We start from the raw sequence: 23,818 nt of genomic DNA on the forward strand, positions 1-23,818 counted from the left end.
TTACACTGACAGACCTACATGCCCCCCAGGGGAGTGCTAGCACTTTAACTATACGTAGGTCTAGGACGCCGGGCAACAATCTAGCGCAGACACAGCCTAGGTCAGGCCCAGGGGAGCCCAGCTAAACACAGTAACAGGAGGCAGGGATTTTTCTTTTCAAGACTCCTTGTGTGGCTCAGGGTCTCCTCCAGTTTCCATCTGTGAGCAGAGCCCTTCACAGCAAACTGTCCGTCTTCAACACCCCACTGCTCGGTTCTCAAAGCCCTTCATTCCTCCCAGCAATGGGGCCAGCCTCAGACCCCAGACTGTCTGTGATCCTGGCCCATAGATTACCAATGATGGTTTAGAGCGAGCCACAGAGGAAAACCAACGAGAGAATTCCAGCTAGCCAGACGTCAGCAGGGCAGATACCGAGTTACCAATGAGTATTTATTCTGGGGCAGAGGAAGCAGATGTATATACACGTACATTCAGTCACATAGTTCACCTCCTGGAAAAAAGGCCCCATGAATATATATTACATTAGGTCTCCCAACTTATTAAAAAAATCCCAAAACAAATAAAAACCCCAAACCACTCTCCATAGTGGATAATTGCTCTTACCTTACATGGCCCCAGATCATAGGGATTTGCTTTTGCACACAGAGGGTTAATAGATCCCTCCCCCCCCCCCCTCCAATATTTGTATTACCGCTCTCAAAGTTGAGATTTGCAAAGCAATCCAGGAGATTTAGACACATGTTCCAGTTAAACGAATGGAAGGCGTTGGTCTAAATCCTCCAGAATACTCTGAAATTCTCAATCCCCATGTGTCTAAATCTCTCTGCTCCTCCCACATTAGATTGCCTGGATTTGCTTCAACATTTCCCACACACTCCCCCTCGCCTTTGTCAAACTCCTAACAACTCCAGCAGCAGCCACTGGGCAAGTGGGGGGAAGAGAGAGGGGCCTACATACCAACGGCCAACATCTCTGATGCTGAACACGCTGCTTGTGCTTCCAGAAGAGGGTTAATTTTGGATCAAACTCAACGCTGTGCTCCATCTTCTCCCGTTCTTTCCCCTTTTAGAGATCAGATCAGACCCAGGAACCCACGACCGCAGCCCAAAAACGAAGCCAGCCCAAGTGCAACTTCTTCCACGCGAGCTACATCTTTGTTTCTCGCTGCGGCTTTGTAGGGCTGCGATGGGACAGGTTGTGTGCCCTGGGCAGAGATCGATTAACACCAGAGAGATCTCCTGGGCACAGAAGACCCAGCACATGCAGGTCACAAACGGTCAAGGAGAGGCATGGGGGGGGATGGGAGGTGAAGCAGTGCGTTAGTTTGCGATTGTATTAGCAAGGATAAAACATGCGCAGCAGTTATTTAGTGTTCCAGTCTCACCACATTTACAACCGAACGTGTTCTAAAATGAACAACTAGTCAGTACAAGCGCTCGGACCCAGGCTGGTGCCCAATGATGCAACGAGCGAACACCCTGCCCAGACCCACCCCTCCCTCATTAATATTAGGTTATTATTCCTTTACGTCACTTGCCCGAAGGCAGCTGGGTGATGGAGGAGGGCCTGGACCTGGCCAGAGTCTCTGCAAGGCCCTCTGCACAAAGAACTTGGTGCAGGTGTCCACGCATGGTGGCTGATCTAGATGAAGCTCCCCCATCTCCACGCTGTGGGCCTGGTACCGTATGGTCCCGCTGCCACGCAGCAGAGAAGCGACGTACCATGGTGCAGCGCGAAGGCTTCCGTTCAACAAGCACAACTCCGCCATTGCAACCGCTGAGAGGCAGCGCTCGGCCGATCCAGGATATCCGCACATACGTTCCCAGCTAGAGGGACAGCACTGGGAACCCCGGGCTTGCAGCGAGTTCAAACACTGCCAAGGAGAACGTAAGCTTGTTTGCTAAAGAGAGTCCGCCGGCCTGCACCGGGAAAGGGACAAGACTGCCCCGCAGAGTTAGTGTCGGGGTGGGTAGGTTAGTTTGTGCCTCTTATAACGCGGGGTTGTGTCTTTCCCTCTGTTAACACCAGGGGTCCCGGGAGGCCCGGCCACGGCACAGGCTGTCGCTGCGCTGCCAGGCGCTGCGGATCAGGCTCAAGGCATCCTCGCATTTCTTCTTGACTGAGGCTTCTTGGATAGCCTTGTGCCGGAGATCGACCTGGAACACGCAGAGCCACAGGTCACTGCCGCTGTGTGGCGGAGGTTGTAACACGGCGAGGGGCCCCGGGGGTTACTGCCCAGGATGTGGACGGCACGTGGCCGTTTGAGGAACCTGCCACCACCACGAACCGCTTTGGCTCTACAGACGAACTAGGGTCTGGGAAAGAGCAGGACTAACAGCACTGGCAGAGTGGGGGATGGGTTATGTCACGGTTAGCCTCCCCCCACGCTCTCCTGACGCCTCTCCCGCCTGCCCTGCGGCCCTCCCGGCTATTCCAGTCTTCACCCCAATGCCCCTCACTCTTGACCTGTGGCACTCCCCACACCCCAGCTCTGCTGATACCCCGCAGTCCTGCCCCACAGCCCCCACTGTTATCCCTGGACAGAGCCTGTCTTGAGCAGACACTAGATGGTCTAAATCAGTGTCCAATTCCCACTGGACCCAGGACACACATCACAGCTGATTTGTCTCCAATGCAGGCTGTGAGCTGCAGACTCCAGCGAGGATCCCCAGCGGTGGGTACCGCCCATTGCTCCCCTGGGCACACCACTCGGTTGCTGCCCCTCACAGGCACACAGCTCTCCCCACGGCCACCAAACCCGACCCGCAGAAGGCAGGAATGGGGGCCTTGTTGACCCAGCAGGCTAAGTGGAGTTTTGCTGCTCTCCCGCCCTAAGCAAGGAGGCCAAGAGTCTGAACCCAACCCAGCTGTAGGCCAATGCAGGCCGACCTCTGCAAGGCCAGAGAGCCACACCCCTTCCCTGAATCGGGCCTCCTAACCCAGCTAGGGATGCAGGAACAGGCAGCTCACCCTGCGAACAATGAGCTGGTGCCGCCTTGGGCCTGTTTACCTGGTAGATATTTCTCCACACGGTGCTCAGCACCACGAGGAACCTCTCCAGTTCCGTAGTGCAACTAAAGTACAGGACCCAGGGGGGCAGGAACTGGTGACGGTCCTGAGCAAACTCCTAAACGCCAACAGAGAGGCACAGCAGTTACTTACTGGAGCCAGCTCCCCTCCCGTACGCCAGTCAGGCCCACACACGCGCCCACACTCACTATTATACAGTACTCCTTGCCGGCTTCCGTGGAGACAGTGGCCACGTCCGGCAGCTCCACGGTGGCGAGGGAGCGGAAGAAGCTCGTCTGGCAGTCCTCGTGGCAGGTGAAGGCCTTCTCGTCGGTTATGACAAGGCAGCAGGGGATGCAGGGCGTAGGGACCACGCCCTGGGGGATAACCTGGCGGGAGGGTAAACCATGAGAACCAGTCACCCTTCTGGCTGCAGGCCACAATTCTCCGCTTCTCATCCAGCCCTAACGTATGTGCAGAGGTCTCTCTCCGGACACTGCTGCGTGCGCCTGAGATAGAAGCCACTCCCAGGCCCAGACTGACTTCAATGGAGCCACACTGATCTACGCCAGCAGAGGATCTTGCCCTGCCATTGGCCCGTTCTCCAAGATCCTACTCCAGGTCGCCTCTGCAGCTTCAAATCCTGGGCTGGGCACAAAGCCCTGCCTCACTATTTATCTTAAGGATCCCTTGAGAGCTGCCCCTTTGGTCCAGTCACAGAGGCCCTACAAAGGACAGAGCTCAGATGCTCTGGGGAGGGGCTGGCCAAGTGGCAGAACAGACAGGTGTGCTTCGAAGCCAGTGCTGGTCTGTTGGCTGAGGGGGAAGCAGTGGTTGATTCACCAGCTGCTTCCTTGCCCCAGAGTCTGAGCCCCCAGCCTCTCCTGAGCCTGGTCTCCTTCCCGGCAGGGTCACTTTACAAACCGGGGACCGAGGACCAAGCACCGCCCCCGGGTCACTTCCCGGCAGGGTCACTTTACAAACCGGGGACGGAGGACCACGCACTGCCCCAATATGGAAAGTGACCCCAGAGGGTTCTGCTTCAGAATTATCAGCTACAACCAGGGGGGTTCCAACGAACCCCCAGGGAGGGGGCCGGAGAGCCTGGCTCCTTTACACATGGGATGGATGTGAAGCAGATGGACAAAACTGTGTGTAATTTAGAGATGACGATGATGCTGGACCGCAGGCCCCCCCCACCTCTTGCACGCTAACTGCGGAGTGCTACACAAAGGTTTCATTGGCTGGCAGGTTTCCATTCAGGGTCAGGAAAACGGCTCATGGCCTGGCACGATGCAAAGTGGCCTCGTGCCGCACACAGATCAGCGAGCGCATGGGGAGCTGCTCACCCCTTTGGAGACGGCCTGGCACAAGTATTGCATCCAGTCTGCCATCTCCTCTTCGTTCTCGGCGCTGAGCTCCAGGGAAGGACGGTCGGTCAGGATCACCTGGAAGGAGTGGGGGCGATCTGTGGTGTTAGATCGCCGGCACCCGCCACACTGCTCCCCCCTGAAAGGATCAGAGAGCAGAGATCAGAGACGACCAGGCCAATGACAAGCTGGAGGAAGCTCGGACTGGAGTGGATGGAGGGAATGTCAGTTGGGGGTGGCGGCGTGGATGTACCATTGCAGCACTTGTTGCCCAAGAACAGGGGCTCTCAAACTGGGGGTCGGGACCCCTCAGGGGGTCGTGAGGTTATTATGGGGGGGGGTCGCGAGCTATCACCCTCCACCCCAAACCCCGCTTTGCCTCCAGCATTTATAATGGTATTAAATATATTTAAAAGTGTTTGTAATGTATAAGGGGGGTCACACTCAGAGGCTTGCTGCGTGAAAGGGGTCACCAGTACAAAAGTCTGAGAACCCCTGCCCAAGAAGCTCCCAATCCCAGGGTAATTATAACCCTCCGACAGCTCGCAGCGACGACTAGGCCTGCTTTGGGCCGTCTCTAGGTAGCTCAGAGTCTGCGGCATCCCGTGGTGTTGCTGGTCTCTCCATCACCCCAGACCTTTGCCACCTCCCGTTGGGCTAGTGTAACACCCTCTGGTCAGCTCAGTGCTCGGTGAAACAAGTCCCGGTGAGTCCGGCACCTCCGGGCCCTGCGGGCAGCACTGAGTCTCCCAGGTGCAAGTCGACGTGTTGGTTCTAATCACTATGGTCTAGAAACCTGGCTTCAGGGTTTGCTGTGCACTGCGGGCAGCCTGATGTATTTCATTTGGGTCAGACCCCAGGGTCTTGGGTGTGTAAAACAGGCAGGACATAAACAAGCCTCCAGTCCCATGGTCTGCTGTCAGAGGACGGTAGTCCTGCCATGACCAGCCCTTAAAGCACACAGCATTGCTAACGGGAATACTCTGCTCTCAGATACGGGTTGGGGCTCCCCCGGATTTCACAGGCACCTGTGCACATGCTTAGGCCTAAAGCTTCAAACAATAACCCACTTTCGATAAATGGGGAAACCGAGGCCTTGACTAAGTGACTTGTTCAAGGTTACACAAGAGTCGGTGGCAGAGCCAGGAATGGAACCCAGGAGTCCTGACTCCCAGATCTCTACCAATTTTGACTTAACACAGAAAGAGAAAAGTTTCTGCCGTGTTGTATTTCAGCCAGGTCTCAGCAGAGAGCGAGGGATCTCTGCACCCTGGGATCACTGCTAACAGCCTGCCAACGGCTGGGGAATTCCTGTCTAGTTATCCCCAGCAGACGTATCCTTCAAATGATCTTAGCGCTGGACCAACAGTCCTGGGAGGTGGATGGAGTCACACATCCACGTGCACAGTGCAACTGGCTTCATCTTCCCCGGCTTATGTCCCTCAGCCCCGACCTGCAGGGACGTAGGGGGAGGAGGGGGAGTCCAGTCTCCATGGCTCATTCACCCTTCGGCCGGAGGCTGTCTGTAATGGTGGTCTCTGATGTGGAACACAGACCCCTGCACCGTAGGGACTGGCCTGACTCCCAACTCATTTCACACAGGGCCAAATGCCCCTCAGGTATCACTGACTTTCTATCCCTGCTGCTGGTGAACTACAGGTACAAGGCTCTGGCTCTCATTATCAATCATCCAAGACCATCCACGCTCTCAGCTTCAGGTTAAATGTGGGCTGCTGCCTTCTCCTGGAGAGACACTGGGAGGTGCAGAGATGTCACAGATGTACTTAGTGTACACATCCCTTCCAGTAGACAAAGACACCCTAGCTCACTCCACAGGTCAGTTCTAACGAGACCAAGTGACACCATCAGCTGCCTACGGCAGGTATAACTTCAGTAGGGAGAGGAACATTGCTACAGTACTGCACCACAGCTAACATGCTTAATGCCACTTACCCCATGTTCACGGAGAGCAGAGGGATAATGTCAGTGCGGTCTGGATACTGGTATAAGATCCCATTGCTGCTGATTGGAAACACAAGACGAAGTGGATAACTCAGCTAGCGCCGCCTGACCAGCACCACAAACCTCCCCACGCGTTAGCCCAGCAGCGGTCATAGAAACTTCCCTCCCTACTAGACACTGGATTCCTGCTGCTAGCACAGCACAGGCTGTGATGGGACTGGGCCGCACGATGCTATGACAGGCTGGCTGTAGCCGGAGCGTGCCCCTGAGCTAAGGAAGCACAGGTCAGCTCTGCACCTGGATACTGGATACAGTCTCGATCAGGGGACTTTACCCTGGGCTTCAGGACAATCAGACCCATGACCTGTGGGGTTCTCTCTCTCTCTCTATCATGGTACGACATTAACATTGTGCAGGCTGGCCCAGGGCTAAGCTCCCAGGGCTGCTGCTGTGAACGACCAGGACTGGACTCAAGTCCCAGCTCTGGCTCTGCCCTGAGGGGTCACTTGGCTTTACTGGAGCAGAAACAATAGTGGGCTCCAAACAACACCCGATCTAGCAGCTGCGGGGGAGATCTGAAGGGGTGAGGGGTGTGGAGAAGGCCCACTCCTGCTCCTGGATAAAAGTTAGCCTTATATTATGGTGCCAATCTGCTAAGGTCAATAAGGGCGGACGGTCGGGATGGGCGTTCTGGTGTCTTTCCATCCTGAACTCGCCCGGGGTGTCCAGGCCCCCCTAGACAAGGCCGTTCGTACCAGGCAATGAGACTTCTCCACTGCACTGCCTTCCCTCAGCGCTTCACACCCCAGACCTGTCAGCGCACCCCTGTAAACGCAGCCCCAGCTCCCACCTGAGTACCACAAAGCAGGTCTTCCAGTGCTCCTTGCCCAGGTACGAGGTCCCAGCCTTGTAATGCAGGATGCCTTCTTTAGTGACCGAGTTCTCAGGAGACGTGTAAAGAGAGGGGGCCGGTCCCAATGCCTCATCCATGGGGTCCTCCCAGTGAACGAGGCCATAGAAGCGCACGAGCACATCGGAAGCCTGGGAGAGACAGACAGGCAGACCGAGCAAAGTGTTACCAATCTCTCAGGCCTAACAGCAACGGGGCTAATCCCAGGGACAGCGGCAGGGGAGCCCGTACCGCAGGAATCACATCTCCAGGACTGGCCGAGAGCCTTAAGGGCCTGGACAGAAAAGGATCGGGCAGCAAGTCAGAGAATCGCTCCTGTCAGGGACTACATGGCACATGGCTTAATACAACACAGAGCACCTTCCACTGGAGCGTCTCCACACGGTTCCTAACAACTCTGCAGGACCCCGCTACTGAAACTGCAGCCACCTCTGGGGTGGTGTGGAGCAGCGAACAGACTACAACAGGGACAGGCGGCGAGGACTGATCTGCACAGATCGGTTAATGCCTGTGGGAAGAGGGCACTGCAGAGCAGAGCGCAGGAGAGAAGCCCCTCTCCGCAGAAGGTGCGTTGGGAAGAAGAGACGTCAGTGAAGAAAAGATTTCAAGATACCCCTAATTCCCACCTCACCTCGCACTTTGACTCTTGGGCCACAAACTTGGCCAGCGCCAGCTTCTCCATAGTGGCGTCGGTGAGGATACTGGGGTACGGCGGCTCTCGGCAGCCTTTGACCATGGCTGACTTCAAGGAGACCAGGAAGAACCTGGAGGGGGGGAGAATGGAGATCTTCGCTGAGGTCACCTCTCGGACCCCCCCACCCCCTCTGGAGCACAGGTCACAAGGAGAGCTGGGATCCTGCAATCAGGTCCGCAGGGGCAGACCCACGCCCCCTACCCATATCGCAGGGGGGTTCACCCTACATGGATCCAACTGCAGGGTGGGGGCCCAAAGGCACTAAAGGGTCTTGATAGAAAGTAAGAGTCCAAGGAAATGGAAGCTTTGAAGCTGCTGGGAAGGAGTCCGAGAATGCTCCTCTCAGGGCCCTGAACTTACAAAGCCCTGTTGAAGTAACACACTGGGAAGGAAAACAGAGAACACGTCAGGGGGCTTTGGAGAGAGCTGTCCAGAGAGCTGCCTAAGAACTCACATGGGGCCTGAAGAGTCCAAGAGGGCACAAGCCACCTTCTCCCTGGCCCAACATGGTGAGAGCAGAGCTGCAGATTTGCCAGTGAACTCAAAACCCGACAATTTGTCCTCATCCCTGTTCTGTTTGGGGCCAGTCAGTCACAGCCTGATCATGGGGGGAAGGCTGATGTCAAACCTTTCTTCTGCAATAAGAACGGGCAAAGCCATTCACAGCAAAACACGGTCACCCCGGTGGGTCTTGGGAACCAAACACAGCAAGCGGTGCAAAGATAATTCGAGAGGGATTTAAAGCAGCAGGCCCTGCAGACAGCACCACATGTCAACCAGCAGAGGGAGCATTTTGCAACTTTTACTGCAAGCAAAGTCAAACCGTTTGTGGGGCTAAATTGTGGTAGTGAAACCAACCCTCCAATCTGAGCAACAGCCCTGGGACTTTTAAACAGCAACGAGAGAGAGCGATGATGAGATCCAGCCCCTCCCCAAACGCTACCCTTAACTAGAATCACTTGCATTTGCTTCACAAGCAATTTCACAGCTGTAAGGGAAGTGGCCGACAAACAGGCCCAGGCACATGGAAAGATCAACCCGTCTGCGCACTCCAGTCTCGCTTACTCTGTAAGGGCCACATCGGCGGTGTCCAGCAGGAACTGCTTCCGACGGTTGGTGCAAACCAACGTCACAGTCTGCTGATCCAGGCCAACCTGCCGTGGTAACGCACAATTAGGGAGGCTGAGGAGTGGGATGGGGACAAGGCTTTGGAAACCCCCCCCCCCCCCCCATGTGCCCTGGAAAGGCCGATGTACTACCGGCTAAAAGCCATAGGGGGAGCCAGCAGCGGGGGCTATGTCGGAGCCCCCAAGTGATACAGCTGGGACGGATGATGTTGGCAGGTACAGGTGGCACCAGAGGGCTGGGGAGGCAAAGGCGCTTCCCTCTGCACCCCCAGTTAGGTTGCCGGCATTGAAGCTGCAAACCTCCCGGCCATGGAAGATTCGCTCTTCAGCGTTCTCCAACAGCTCCTGACTCCATCGGGAATTGCTGCTTCCGAGTGGCACAAAGCCCCTCTTGGTACCTCTGTGATGCTCTCCCGTCCCAACAGCGAGAGAAGGAGGGACAGAGCCCGGGACTGGAAAAGCCAAGCAAAACAAGAGGCGTTTTCCTGCACATCTCCTCTGCTTTCCCCGGCGCACTGCTGCGAGCGACAGGCCTGGATGAGCTGCTGTGAGCTCAGCCTGGACTCACCGAGATGTAGTCTAGCTCATTGTACGAAACGGTCTCCTCCACCAAGTACGGCTTTTCCGCTGCTCCTAGCACAGGACACAGGACAGGGGTATGAGCAGGTGGGGAGGACACTCCCAAAACGCAGGAGAGATTCGCCTACATCTCGCCCACCGCCTAGCAGCAGGAGTTCAGTCTGCAGAACTAGCAGCCCAGGGATTCTGAGGAGCAGGGGGAGGGGATCTGAGCTTCCAGGGGCCAGGAGGAGTGTCCCTGGCAGCCTAGCTGGTGAGGCACAGTGCCTGTCACCTAAGCAGGCCTGCACCTCTCCGGTTCCCCCAACAGCTGAGACGTAGCATTACGAATGTCCTGGAGCCAGCTGGTTGTGTATGAACCTGTGGGGCAGGTGGCCCTTTCCATAGGGGTATGTACTCCACACGCCACCCTCCCAATATATCTACAGGTAAACCCCCTGCTGGCCTCCATGGTGCCTCCTGGGATGGTAATTCAGAGAGGCCACTGGGGTGGGATACCTTTCCGGATCAGGTAAACGTAACAGTCCGTTAGCAGGACATAGAGCAGCTGAAGATTCCCCTCCATGTGCCCAGTGCTCATTCGGATCATCTGTGAGAAGAGGAGAGACGCCTCGTAAAGAACAGAGCTCCCAGCTCGCGGTTAACCAGGGCCACAAATCCACCTCCACAATGCACAGCTACGAGCTTCGGGATCTGGGCAGCACGCGGTGCCTCCAACATGGCTAACGTGCACTTTGGTTCTCTAGCCCAGATGAGACCCACCCGAGGAATGCCCCGGTCTATGGCATGGCTCCGGGGCATGGTCAGGTCTCACCTACTCCACAAGGCAGACGTGATATAACTGGGCCATGCACTGATGAGATTACTGAACCCAGCACCACAGCAGCTTTCCTAGTGTAGATGGGACCTGCCGGACAGACAAGGAATACGTACGGAGTGGAACCCACCAGTTCCCAGATGCCAATGCCTCCTTCTCAGCCTTCAGTCAATAACCCACATTCGGCACCACAGCTCCTGCCAGGAGTTTGCCGTCACGTGGCCAGACTTACCCTGAACAGCTGTTCCTCATTCTCCCGGAAGACATGGATCATCAGCAGCAATAGATGGTTGTTATCCACCCTGAGTGAGGAGAGAAGTGGGAAGGAGGGTTTGATGTGCAGGGAGACATGTCTCAGGGGCTCCGAGTGCAGCCCAGAGATGCAGTGGTGGACGCTATCAGGTCCCAGCATGCAGTGGGATGACGAGGTCGCACTGCAAGCTCTGGAGTGCTGGGGTGGCCTCAGCTCTGAACCTGCCACTCACCTGCGAGCTGCGTCTGTGGCCACTGTGCCAAGGGCCAGCAGGGGATGTGGCCAGATGGCCACCCACTGGAGCAGTTGAATATACGGGGTAAGGCAGCTATTCTTGCCCCCCTCCTGCGCCCCGCCCCCAGCCTAGCTTGCACTCCCAGGAAGGGCCTGCCTTCCCAGAGGGGAAACCTGGGGCTACATGGGTGGGCAGTGCCTCCCCTGCTTCATGGGTTGCTCTGTTCAGTTCATATCAAGGCCTCCATCCCTGCCCTAGGCACCCTAGTCAATCATTTAAACACCCTAATCCCAGCACCCAGACAAAGCCAACGGCAAACTCCAGCTAAAACGAGCCAACTCTTACAGAAACCCCCAATTCCACCCTGCCCGAAAAATCACCCCTGATTCCCAGCTCTTTCAGACCAAGGAGGGGAGCAAACGGTCTCGCACGCAGCTTCTCCTCTTGCCCATGGAGGGGAAACTTTATCCTGAGAGCCATTTCCCCACGTTGCTGCTTTCCGGGTCCCGCCCAAAGATCCTCAGAGCCGGAGCCGGGCCGCTGCAAAGATACCCCCTCCCGCTCCACCTTACCTGAACTCCGACGGATGGGCCATTTCCGACGGGCTGCCCTGCCCCTCTTCCACCCCGGAGTCATCAGCGCTGCTCTGAGAGGGACTGGGCTGGTCTCCTTTCAGCCTGCTGAGCGCCTCCGTGTGGCCAGTTTCCATTTCGCTGGCTTGGGTTTTATCTGCCTCCTCCTGAGCGTCCTCTACCGCCCCAGCCGTTTCTCCCTCTCCTCCTTCTTCCTCTTGTCCAGCAGTCTCAGGGCTACCAGGAACATGTGGCGGTTGGCCAGCCCCTGCAGGGTCATGGTCGCCACCACTTGGCACAGGAGAGTTTGGACTCTCAACGGTAAAGCGGTAGAAGTCCATGGGGGTCGAAATCCCCTCGCTATAGCTGCCAGAGGGCGGCCCATCCGGGGTCTCCCCTGGCGTGCCAGTCCGAAAGGACTGATCGGGGGGCTCGACGGGGCAGTTCCAGCCACTGGGGTCCAGCTGCCCGTTCAGTCTGTCGATCACTTTGCTGAGTGGCTGCCCCACGCTCTCCATGGAGGTGTCCTTCATCTCTGGGATCCGCAGGCCCAGTTGGCTCAGGGTCGAGTGCTTGCTGCTCTCTCCTGGCCTCTCCTGGCCCTCTGGAGAGGGCGGCCTGCTGTCTGTCTTCAGCTCAGCTCCTTCGCTCAGTCTGTTCGGGCCACCATCCCCGTCAGCCTGCGTGGCACTGGGGGCAGAGGGGGTCACCATTTCCTCCAATTTCACCTTCTTTTTCTTGCCGGTTTTCTTCTTTTTAGCTAATCTGCAAGGGGAGAAACCTGCACTGATGTTACCAGAGCCTAACCGTGCCCTCTGTGCCCATGGGCGGGAACCCTGGACTCCCTGGGTCTCCCTCTTGAGCACCGGGTTATTCCTCATACGCGCAGGGTAGTTTTTCTACTAATCAAAGGATTCGGATGCACTCAATGGGCTAGAGGAGAAAAGCCCAGGGTGGTATTTTCAGAGCTGAACAGGACGGCACCCAAAAGACCCAGCATTTAATCAGATTCAGAGGCACATAAACAGCACCTTTCATCCAAGAACCACACTGCCCTCTGCTGCCATTAACTGAAGTTGCACAACACTCCTGTCAGCTTGGAAGTATTAGTCCCTGCTTCACATGGGGAAACGGAGGCAGAAAGGTTACGTGACTTGCCCAAGGACACTAGGTGAGAGTCAGTGGCAGAAAGAATCCAAGTCTCCCGACTCTCGTTCGTCCTGTTCTAAGCACTGGACTTCCCTGCCTCTGGCAAGCCCATCTGACTTCTTGCAGCCTCTCTACTTGCGTTCAAAATATTCCCTGTCTCCACGCCAGGCCTCTCAAGAAAGGCAGAAAATGTGACATTCTTCGGGACCAGTGTTCTGATAAGGGAGAGGGTTTAATTCCCCGTCACTCTGAGCCACCTCCAGTTCAAAGCAGCTTCTTTCATGCCCTCCACTGGCAGCGGGAGATACCATGAGCTGACACTGAGCAAAACTGACAAGGACTTTGAATGGTCTCAAATCCACTGGACAAAACCATGGCAATTAGATCTGGTTTCCAGTTTATGGAGTCAGGTTTCCGAGGGGCAGCCATGTTAGTCTGTATCAGCAAAAACAACAAGGAGTCCTTGTGGCACCTTAGAGACTAACAAATTTATTTGCGCATAAGCTTTCGTGGGCTAAAACCCACTGCATCAGATGCATGGAGCGGAAAATACAGTAGGCCTGTATAAATATACAGCACGTGAAAAGATGGGAGTTGCCTTACCAAGTGGGGTCAGTGCTAACGAAGCCAATTCAATTAGGGTGGATGTGGCCCATCCACCCTAATTGAAGGCCAATGGCATATTGGGCTGCATTAGTAGGAGCATTGCCAGCAGATTGAGGGAAGTGATTATTCCCCTCTATTCGACACTGGTGAGGCCACACCTGGTCCCCGCACTACAGAAGGGATGTGGACAAATTGGAGAGAGTCCAGTGGAGGGCAACGAAAATGACTGGGGGCTGGGGCACATGACTTATGAGGAGAGGCTGAGGGAACTGGGGTTATTTAGTCTGCAGAAGAGAAGAATGAGGGGGGATTTGATAGCAGCCTTCCATGACCTGAAGGGGGTTCCAAAGAGGATGGAGCTCGGCTGTTCTCAGTGGTGGCAGATGACAGAACAAGAAGCAATGATCTAAAACTACAGTGGGGGAGGTCGGATATTAGGAAAACCTATTTCACTAGGAGGGTGGTGAAGCACTGGAATGGGTTACCTAGGGAGGTGGTGGAATCTCCATCCTTAGAGGTTTTTAAGATTAGGCTTGACAAAGCCCTGGCTGGGATGATTTAGTTGGGGATTGGTCCTGCTTTGAGCAGGGGGTTGGACTAGATGACCCCTTGAGGACTTTTCCAACCCTAATCTTCTATGATTCCCAACAGTTGACAAGAAGGGGTGAATATCAGAGGGAAAATTACTTTTTGTAGCGCTAACGAGGCCAATTCAATCAGGGTGGATGTGGCTTCTTGTCAACTGTTGAGAACGGGCCACATCCACCCTCATTGAATTGGCCTCATTAGCACTAACCCCGCACTCGGAAAGGCAACTCCCATCTTTCCACGTGCTGTTTATTTATACGTCCCTACTGTATTTTCCACTCCATGCATCTGGTGAAGTGGGTTTTAGCCCACGAAAGCTTATGCCCAAATAAAATTTGTTAGTCTCTAAGGCAGGGGTGGGCAAACTTTTTGGCCCTAGAGCCACATCGGGTACAGAAATTGTATGGAGAGCCGGGTAGGGAAGGCTGGGGGAGGCTATGCTTCCCCAAACAGCGAGGCGTGGCTTGGCCCCAGCCCTCCGGAACCCCCACCCCCATCCAACGTCCCCCTGCTCCCCACCCCTGACCACCCCCTGGGACTCCTGCATCCTGTCCAAACACCCCTGCTCTCTGCCCCCGACCATCCTCCTGGGACGCCCGTCCCCTATCCAATCCCCCCTACTCCCCACCCCCTGGATCCCCGCCCCTATCCAACCCTCCCTGTTCTCCCTGCCCCATGTTACCTGTAGGGTGGGGGGAAAGAGGGACTCGGTCCCTTCCCTGTGCGTTTCCCCTGCTCGTTTGACTGCTCTCCCTGGCAGTCGGGCAGGGCTCACTCCCTGTCTGGGCTTCGCTGCTGGGGACAGGGGCCAAATATGCTGGGGGTGGAGGGGGACCCTGGCTTGCTCTGCCCCTGTCCCCGGCAGCAGGGCCCAGGCCCCTTGACTGCACCCCTGCAATCCCTCCTGTTTCTCGCCTCTCCCCGGAACTCTCCCTGCTCCCCGCCCCCTGACCATGCCGCCCTGGAGCACCAGGACAGGCGGTGCTATAGCCGTGCCGCCTGGCCAGAGCTGCAGCCACGCTGCCCAGGCGCTGGGGGAACTGTGACTGGGAGGGAGGCAGGGGAGCAGAAGGGGAGGGGCCAGGAGCTAGGCTCCGCCCCACTCACCGCGCTGCCTGGGGAGTTGGGCTGGCCCCGCCACAAGCCAGTCCTGACCCCGCTCTCTGGCAGGAGCTTGGGGGCCAGAGGGAAGGGTCCTGCGGGCCGGATGTGGCCCGTGGGCCGTCATTTGCCCCCCTCTGCTCTAAGGTGCCAATTTATGGAGGAAATTCAACATAAATGTCGAGTGCCTCTAGCTGCCAGTAGAGGGAGCAGTAAACCCACCACACTGATCCTTTTTCTAGTTAGAGACACTCTGGACACTGTGGTTCCCATACAAATGTGGAAGGCGGCGTTCTGGGTGCTCATGCCACAGCCATGAACAGGCTCAAAGTCAGGGTTGCGGCTAGTAAGGGCCAGAACTCCTATTATCCCGTTCCCACTGGCTGGGTGCTGAGTGTAGGGTGATTCCCCAGAGAAAGCACGATGCAATCCGCATCCTGCTCACTGGTCTCCCAGCATTGGAGAAAGCCTGGCAGGTCAGAAGCTGCAGCTGTGAGAGCACCGCCCTTTCCCCAGCTGTCAGGGAGCTGGACATGCACCAGGTTGGGACACCGCAGGCTGAGCAGGGGCAAGAGACTTCTGGGGAGACCCCAGAGTATTACTGCAAGGGGGGGTTAGTGGTTCAGTAGGGGCACCCTCCCCTTCAGTCTGGTCTCAATCAATGCCCTCGTTGTGCTCTTGGAAGTATTGACTTTCTGATGAGAAATGAAACAGAGGTCCTGTGGTCACTGGAGAGCCCGCGGCACTTGCTGCGTGCCAGGAGCGTCACTTGGGGGTTGCTCTGGAGAGAGGCACTATCAAACAGTGACAGCCCAACAAAGAAAATAACAGAACACCACTAGCTGTCACCTTCAGCCCCCAAATAAAACCTCTCCAGCGCATCATCAGAGATCTACAACCTAGCCTGAAAGATGATCCTTTACTCTCACAGATCTTGGGAGACAGACCTGTCCTCGCTTACAGACAACCTCCCAACCTAAAGCAAATACTCACCAGCAACCACACATCACTGAACAAAACCACTGACCCAGGAACCTATCCTTGTAACAAAGCCCGATGCCAACTCTGTCCACATATCTATTCAAGTGACATCATCATAGGACCTAATCACATCAGCCATACCATCAGGGGCTCGTTCACCTGCACATCTACCAATGTGATATATGCCATCATGTGCCAGCAATGCCCCTCTGCCATGTACATTGGCCAAACCGGACAGTCTCTACGCAAAAGAATTAATGGACACAAATCTGGAATCACCACATCAGGAATCTTAATACTCAAAAACCAGTGGGAGAACACTTTAACCTGTCTGGTCATTCAATGACAGACCTGCGGGTGGCTATATTACAACAGAAAAACTTCAAAAACAGACTCCAACGAGAGACTGCTGAGCTGGAATTGATATGCAAACTAGACACAATCAACTCAGGATTGAATAAGGACTGGGAATGGCTGAGCCATTACAAACATTGAATCTATCTCCCCTTGTAAGTATTCTCACACTTCTTATCAAACGGTCTGTACTGGGCTATCTTGATTATCACTTCAAAAGTTTTTTTTTCTCTTACTTAATTGGCCTCTCAGAGTTGGTAAGACAACTCCCACCTGTTCATGCTCTCTGTATGTATATACATCTCCTCAATATTTATTCCACTCTATATGCATCCGAAGAAGTGGGCTGTAGTCCACGAAAGCTTATGCTCTAATAAATTTGTTAGTCTCTAAGGTGCCACAAGTACTCCTGTTCTTTTTGCGGATACAGACTAACACGGCTGCTACTCTGAAATCCCCCATCAGACAGTCACAGGCCAAGAAAGCAATACAGGCCTGCAGATTGAAAGGATAAACGTTTAAAACAACATGTGGCTTCTCTGCTGATGATACATTGTCAGGCACGGGTGCATCTAGAGCCAGCCAGCTGCCCCGGGGCCTGAGGAACGAGATCTGCTGGTGCCTAGAAATAGACAGCTCTCACCAGGTGGACTTTCCTAGCTACAGGTCAGGCTGTGCCAAGGCCGCCCTGCACACGGCCTCTTCATCAGCCTACCAAGGGGGCGGCATAGAACCAGCCTCCACCAACTGATGTCCTCCATGGGGTTTGTTTCTAGGCTGGTCAGGCATCTCGAGGCCATCGGGGAACAGGGCTGGCAGCCTTGAGTGAAGGAATGACTCAGCTGATGCCGTTAGCAGGAGGAGGAGGGGGAGACCTGGAAGGTTCAGATCCTGCACCAGGAAACAGCTGCTATGCACCAAGCTAAATGCAGGGTGCTGTGCTGAGGGTAATACGGGAGATATACCTGTGATGGGCAGCGGGAATAAAAAGGGGCTAATACGTATGAAAAGGATTGTTTTCTTAGTGCCAGCCCCGCATGCTTGGGGATCAGAAAGTCAGTGCCAGGGGACCACAACTGTGGCTCTTATTTGACGATATTTCATTCTGCTCCCCATGCTATAGCATCAGGTTCTTAACATTCGAAGGCCGGATTTTCAAGAGACCTCTGCATCTGGCACTTCCCATTGAGAACACTGGAGAAACGCTGCCTTGTCCCGCACTGAGACCAATGGGCGTTGATGGGTGCTGAGCACGTTGGAAAGTCTGGCCCTGGAGGTATGAAACAAGAACCCAGAATCTCTGCCTGCCGGGCTCCCACTTCCAGCAATAACCCACCCTGTGGTCCAAGTGAGAGCACATGGCAAATGCCAGCTCCCTCCCACAACTAGCTTGCAGACCCCTCTCCTTGTGTTTGGGAGGCATGGCACCAACCTGATGACTTCCAGCTCCGTGCCGCTCTCCAGCTGGTCCGTGCCTTCCGTCGTGGTGTCCATCCGCTCCAGGGAGGCGGTGTGTGCAGGGGTGGTTTCGGTGGAGGACAGCACTTCAGCCTTCTCCTCGTTGAAGGGGTTGTAGCGTTGGGTCGGACTCTTCACGGAAGCCTTGCCGCCATTCAGATCAGAGGCCAAGGAGTGCGGGCAGCTGAGAGTGTCTGTTAGGTCTCCATCTGGGAAAGAGGAGAGGGGAAAAAACCCAGTCAGCTGCTAGTACGGGAGCAGGAATTCCCCACTGAGCTTCTGGACCTGGACAGAGCGAGGCTGCACGCATGGTGCTCAATGCGGACTCTGAAAGGTCCTGGCCAGAGCACCGCTTGGGTATAAACTATCCAGTAGACTTGCTAATCAAACTGCTCATTAAGAATCAGCATTTGGGAGTCTCCTGCAGGCAGCGGGCACGCAGTAGCGGGAGGGCATCTGTGGGGCAGGCAGGAGAGAGCCCAGTGCCACAGACGGAACCAGTATCAATCGACCTTTCCCAGCAAATGCAAAGTAATGCCTGAAAACAGAAGTTTAATGTTTGGACTGTGACTGTCCAGGCAGCCTTCGAACAGGATCACAGTCTGATGGGAGCTCCTGGTACAGGAGGGCCTGTCCGCACTGGTACATCACAGGCAGGCAATAGAGAAAATCAGACCTCAGTTCCATTGTGCTCCTCAGGAAACGGCAGCTGCCTGCAGGAGGCTCAGAAACGCCCACTGGACACTGGGGGACGCAACCTGCAGACACTGGAATCAGAGGCTGGTTTTGCCTGACCAAGGTGCCATTTGCCTCTAGCCTCAACGGGCTCAGAACTCGTGTGCAGTGGGGGGAGGGTCATGCAAACATACACAGGCAGTGCTGGAGAAGTGCAAAGCTTCCCTCACAAGTTGGGTGTGTGTGAGAGGGAGACCTGAATAGCATCAATTAATTACACGGATTTCTTCAGGCCCAAGCCACAGCTGTTCTCTGAGCTGCCATGCAGGGATGGCAGGTACCAAAGGAGCTGTTGTGGATTGAGTATCTTGCATTGCTCAACACGACCACCCCTGCTTATGGAGGGGCACTGACTGGGGCCAAGACTGATGTGACCAACCTTAACTGGCTGGGAGCACAGTAACTGCAACACAGGGCCAACCAGTAAAGAAATTATCCTTCTGTTCTTATAGGTCTGGTGATATAAGACCCCTAGAAAGAAGAGCTTCATTAACTTCACCAAGTTTCTGATGAGAAATCAGAGAAATAGTTCAGAGAAACTATCCGAGCAGAGGCGGCCAGTTCTCCACTAAGGGGTAGCGGTGGATTTAGTTGCCTTTTCCCTATGGAGCTCAGGTTACATTAATGCTCAGACTCCCTTTGCCAGGAGCTCTCTGCTTTGGAAAGAGAAGTTCTGAGATAGCAGCGGACGGACCGTTACAGCAGATGCTACTTTTCTCCTGGTCGACAATAAACAGAGGAGCCTGAGGTGTGGGCAGAGAACTACATCACTCACCCAGCAGCAAGAGAGAAGAAACGACACTGAGAACAAAAAAGTCTTAGTACAACCGGCTGGGCCGATGTTAGTGGTAATGGACAGAAGATACTGATTTGTGGACTCATGCAATTTTCGCTCAGGGTTATCGGTCCACAAAATCAAGCCAGGTAAAGGAATATTACCATGCCCTTTAGACAGATATTCTCAGGCCACATAAGAATCTATCAATGTTCCTGCAAGCAGGGATATTAAGAAAATGTTAGCAGGAAATTAATTTCAGATTCATGATCACGGGTGTTTGCAGTGGAAGCCACAATCGAAAGCGTTGGGCTCAGCCAATCAAGAAACAGAAACAATAGCCTGCTACACTTAACAGAATTAAGCGACTCTGTCCAGTAATGTACACTTGACAGGTAGGTTTTGCATTAGGAAAACAAACAGGTTTTTATAAAATCCAATGTTAAGAGATGGTTTGTGAATATGAATTTCGAAACAGTGTTTTTGTTTAAATTTAAACATTGCCCTGTCATATCAGTGACAGATCTGAAACCACAGTGAAAGTGAAACTGACTAGATGCAAAAGTGAAACTGACTGGTCTATTTTCACCATCCAAATTGAGTAAAACAGAAAAATGAAATGACTTTTTAAGTTCTATTTCCATTTCAGCCACCTAATTTGTTATCTTTATTACCAATAAGGTTATTTGGTTTTGTCTAAAATACAGGGTTTATTCTGACAGGGTCCATTTAAATGGGGAAGGGTGAAGGGAGGGGTACAAATTCTTAACTGTTTGATTTTTGTGTATACGATTAGAAATCCATTTAGTAAGCTAAGGTAGGAGAGAAGGGTCTTTTTGATGCAAGCAAGGTTATTGCAGGGAGGTCTGATCAGTACTGCAAAATCGGATCCTTATGATTCAGGGCCAGAGGTGAAAGTAACTTAAAGGACTTACCGGTACGGCCGGAGTCCTGAGCGGGGCGTGGCCTCAACCAGAAGAGGCGGGGCCTCAACAGGAAGAGGCGGGGCCGGGCTTTTAAATCACCCCAGAGCTACCAGCTGCAGAGGCGGCTGGGAGCCCCGGGGCTCAGGGGTGAATTAAAGGACCCGGGGCTCCGGCCACAGCGTAGCTCCGGGCCCTTTAAACCACCGCAGCTGCCAGAGTCCCGGTGGGGATTTAAAGGGCCCGGGGCTCCCCACAGCGGCTGGCGCCCTGGGCCCTTTAAATCACCGCCGCGGAAGCCAGTCCAGTCGGCACGGCGTACTGGCTCTTGCCGGTACGCCGTACCATACTGCACCGGCTTACTTTCACCTCTGTTTAGGGCCCAACCTTGCAATCTGACCCCCATGGGTGGCTCCATGCCCCCAAGGATCAGACTGCACAGCTGGGGCTGTGTTATAGTGGCATGAATGGAAATTGCTCATAGAAGCAGCACAGATCTTGCACAGTAAGGAGGATTAAACCACAGCCCACACAACAACACAGACTATTAAGTAGCCCATTGTTTCTTATTCTAAAAAATGAAATTAATATTCTCTGCGTTTTCAAAATGTATTTACAAGTTTAGGGAACAAACACCATTGTTATATTGGTATGAAACACTAGAATTAATCACAACCTCTCAACAGCCAATCAGGCTTGTCATAAGATGACACCCTGGATGCTGCCTGGCTGGGGGCGGGGAGGAAAGGGGGGATGACACGACAATAATAATTGATAATACGTACAGCACCATACCCACCTACTACACCCCCATTAAACACCAACACCAAAGCCAGCAACCAGGAGTGCTGTCCAATATCCCCTGTCCAGCAATCCACAGCTGCATCAAACCTAATTTCTTCCATCCACGGTAACCAAAGGGCCCAATCAAAACATTATGGCTAAAGAAAGCTCCCAGCCTCTCTAGCAGGAGCTGCTGTGGGTAGAGGTGGGGGAACATTGGCTTTTGGGGGGAGCACAGTTCCAGGACCCCTCGGTAGGAAGTGCTGGAGGGAACAGTGGCTGTGAGGAAACACATACAGATTATTTAATTCCACTCTTTCCAGGAATGGTCAGAATAGCAGACGCTGTTAGTACCCTGGCTGCAGAGAACTCCAGAGCTAGGCCAAACCCTGTGTTAACGGCATGTGACTGCAACAGGAAAAGGTTCAGTGGTTTTGTGTTTTCGGCAACTCAGAATGTGCTCTGAAAACCAAAGAGTGTCTTTTGTGCTTGGAGAGAGAGAGAGAAAGTTTATAGAGAGAGAGAATGTTAGAAACCAAAAGCCATCCTAATGGAATTCAAGCAGATCTTTACCAAAATGCTGTATGAGGTACTGGTTTGATGATAATAATACAAAACAATTTCAGCTGAAGGAATCTATCAAGCTTTTAGGTAGAAATGACAGAAAATATATACGTATATTTCCTCCGTGGGTAAAGAAGACAGATTTCCTAATCCAATTATATATGAACAATACACAGAGCTGTCTAGTCGTGTCTTTATGTGAGTGGAGATGATGTATTCCAGGCAGAGAAAGTAGAATAGATTCCTATAAAATGGAGATGTGCCCTTTACTCTAAGAAATAGAGATTGCTGACAGCCAGGGCTAAAAAGGGGAGCAATGACCAAACAAAATAAGGTCATTATGGCTTTGATAGGTAGTTTAACCCAAGAGGGAAGCCCCTAAGTCAAGGCCTGTGAAGGGGAGAAGAAAAAAAACAAAAACAAAAACTTAAAAATGAACAAAAATTCTATTAAAAGTAGAATTCCATCAGAAGCCATTTTCAATATCCTGTTGGGTAATTTATGAATGTAGATCTCTTGCAATATCCAGGCACACATCTGCTCATCAACACATCTGCTCTTTACCACATGAAGGAAATATAGAGCTGTATATTGAGAAGGAACGCTTTGGTACTTTAGTTTATAAATACCTGATACATTTGGGATGTTCCCTGATCACTGTGTGTCAGTTTCATGGCAGGAGTAATTTAACAGGTTTCTTTATTAGTCTGGTAAAAAGATTCCCTTATTAATCCAGCTCCCATAATATATTAGATAGTCATTTTATTAAACAAATCCAATTTCACTTGATAGAAAGTTCAGCTACAAATGACCTGAGCAGGGTATCTTAAAACCATCGGTCGACACGTATGCCAGGTGCAAGTGACACATTAATCAGAATCAGGAGAAACAGTCACAACGTTCTGTGACGTATAGTAATGTCAGAATCTCTGTGGAGCGCTCAGTAACTGGAGGGAAACCTCACACCCGAGCATACGGAGTAGGTGACACAGAGCTCCAACTCTGCGGTCAGAAGATCCATTCAACACAGAGCTTGTTTCTGCTGCTACAGAATTCCATCAAGATCAGAATATTCGTTCTTATTTAAAAAAATCAATTGCATGCAGCAAGCTTGCTATGGAAAGGATGCAGAAGAGATAAACATGGTAACAGATGACTATGTCCCACCTTCCCAGGCTGAGCTGGGTATGGACGGCACTGCGGGAAAGACATCTCCAAAATCATAATCTACAAAAATGAGGGATAAAACGAAGGATTAGAAACACAAGTAGTCAGGAGGGATGGGGGACATGGGGAGCATGTGAACAATGAGGGGTAAACAAAATAATCATCTGAAAAGAATGAGAAACTGGTTAGGAAACGTGTACGTAAAAGGAAATCAGCCTTACTAATTACCATTGTTTGTATTAAAGTAGTTTCTAAGGCCCCCCCCCCGATAGAGATCGGGGCCCCATTATGCTAGGGGTTGTAAAGTTACCATTGGAAAACGGATGATTGGTGTAGCATACCTAAAGGCATGTGCACTGGGCTGGGGGCCAGGAATTCCAACCCCAGCTCCACCAATGACTTGAGGGATCAGCTTGGTGATTACTTACCCTCTCTGTGCCTCAGTTTCCCCACATACACTTGCCTCCCAGAGGTATTGTGATGTTTAATTCAGTAACGTTTACAAAGCCAGGGGCTAGACTAAGGGAAAAACTGGTCCTCTGAATAAGCTCCACCTACAATCCCAGAGTATCTGGGTGTTCCTATTACAACGATCAGCAGTGAAACAGTTAGTGAGTTAATGTCCAGTTGTCATTGTTATGCTTCAGAGTCAACAGCCCGCTGAGAGGAATGGGGGCTGCTCATATATAACGCAGAACCCAACACCTGACACCCTGCAGTAAGCCCGTGTAAATAACATTGTGTGCTGATTGCACGTTCCAGCCAACGGTTCGAAAGCACTTTGGAAACTTTATTTTACTGAGGCCCCTACATCGCGGTGGGAGGGGGATGGGACAGCCAGTATGGTCACGCAGCGAATCTGTGCCAGAGCCAAACCCAGCACCTAGCAGCTGGGACTCCCAGTTCCCATTTCTAAATCACACTTCCAGCTTCTTGGGAGTTTCAGCCTCACAGCTGCATCTCCTGCCTTTAACCCTTAAGCTTTTTTGTGCACTGTATTAACACGGTGGCCACACAATGGCAATATCAGACGAATGGACATTCCATAAGCGATTATTCCCGGGATCCAGACATGTTCTGCGGATGGCGACAGAGCAGGGGGTGGG

General features: G+C 53.2%; 1 protein-coding gene across 2 annotated transcripts in view; it reads right to left on the reverse strand.

Annotated features, from left to right (window-relative positions):
• Positions 1-415: 415 nt before the first annotated feature.
• The window catches only part of PLEKHM2 (pleckstrin homology and RUN domain containing M2), a 56,120-nt gene continuing 32,717 nt past the window's right edge, over positions 416-23,818 (reverse strand). The window contains exons 7-20 of one of the 2 annotated variants that reach the window (XM_034753181.1): positions 22,713-22,772; positions 17,740-17,974; positions 11,529-12,293; positions 10,701-10,770; positions 10,150-10,240; positions 9,641-9,705; positions 9,011-9,099; positions 7,883-8,015; positions 7,192-7,382; positions 6,333-6,398; positions 4,359-4,518; positions 3,219-3,398; positions 3,011-3,127; positions 416-2,156 (exon numbers count right to left, since the gene is read on the reverse strand). In XM_034753181.1, the coding sequence (XP_034609072.1) occupies positions 2,019-2,156; positions 3,011-3,127; positions 3,219-3,398; positions 4,359-4,518; positions 6,333-6,398; positions 7,192-7,382; positions 7,883-8,015; positions 9,011-9,099; positions 9,641-9,705; positions 10,150-10,240; positions 10,701-10,770; positions 11,529-12,293; positions 17,740-17,974; positions 22,713-22,772 (2,360 nt within the window). In that variant the 3' untranslated portion in view covers positions 416-2,018. The remainder of the gene's footprint in view (positions 2,157-3,010; positions 3,128-3,218; positions 3,399-4,358; positions 4,519-6,332; positions 6,399-7,191; positions 7,383-7,882; positions 8,016-9,010; positions 9,100-9,640; positions 9,706-10,149; positions 10,241-10,700; positions 10,771-11,528; positions 12,294-17,739; positions 17,975-22,712; positions 22,773-23,818) is intronic. The other variant, XM_034753182.1, reaches the window with a different exon arrangement.

This window comes from Trachemys scripta, chromosome 19 (assembly GCF_013100865.1).
Source record: "Trachemys scripta elegans isolate TJP31775 chromosome 19, CAS_Tse_1.0, whole genome shotgun sequence".
Lineage (NCBI taxonomy): Eukaryota > Metazoa > Chordata > Testudines > Emydidae > Trachemys > Trachemys scripta.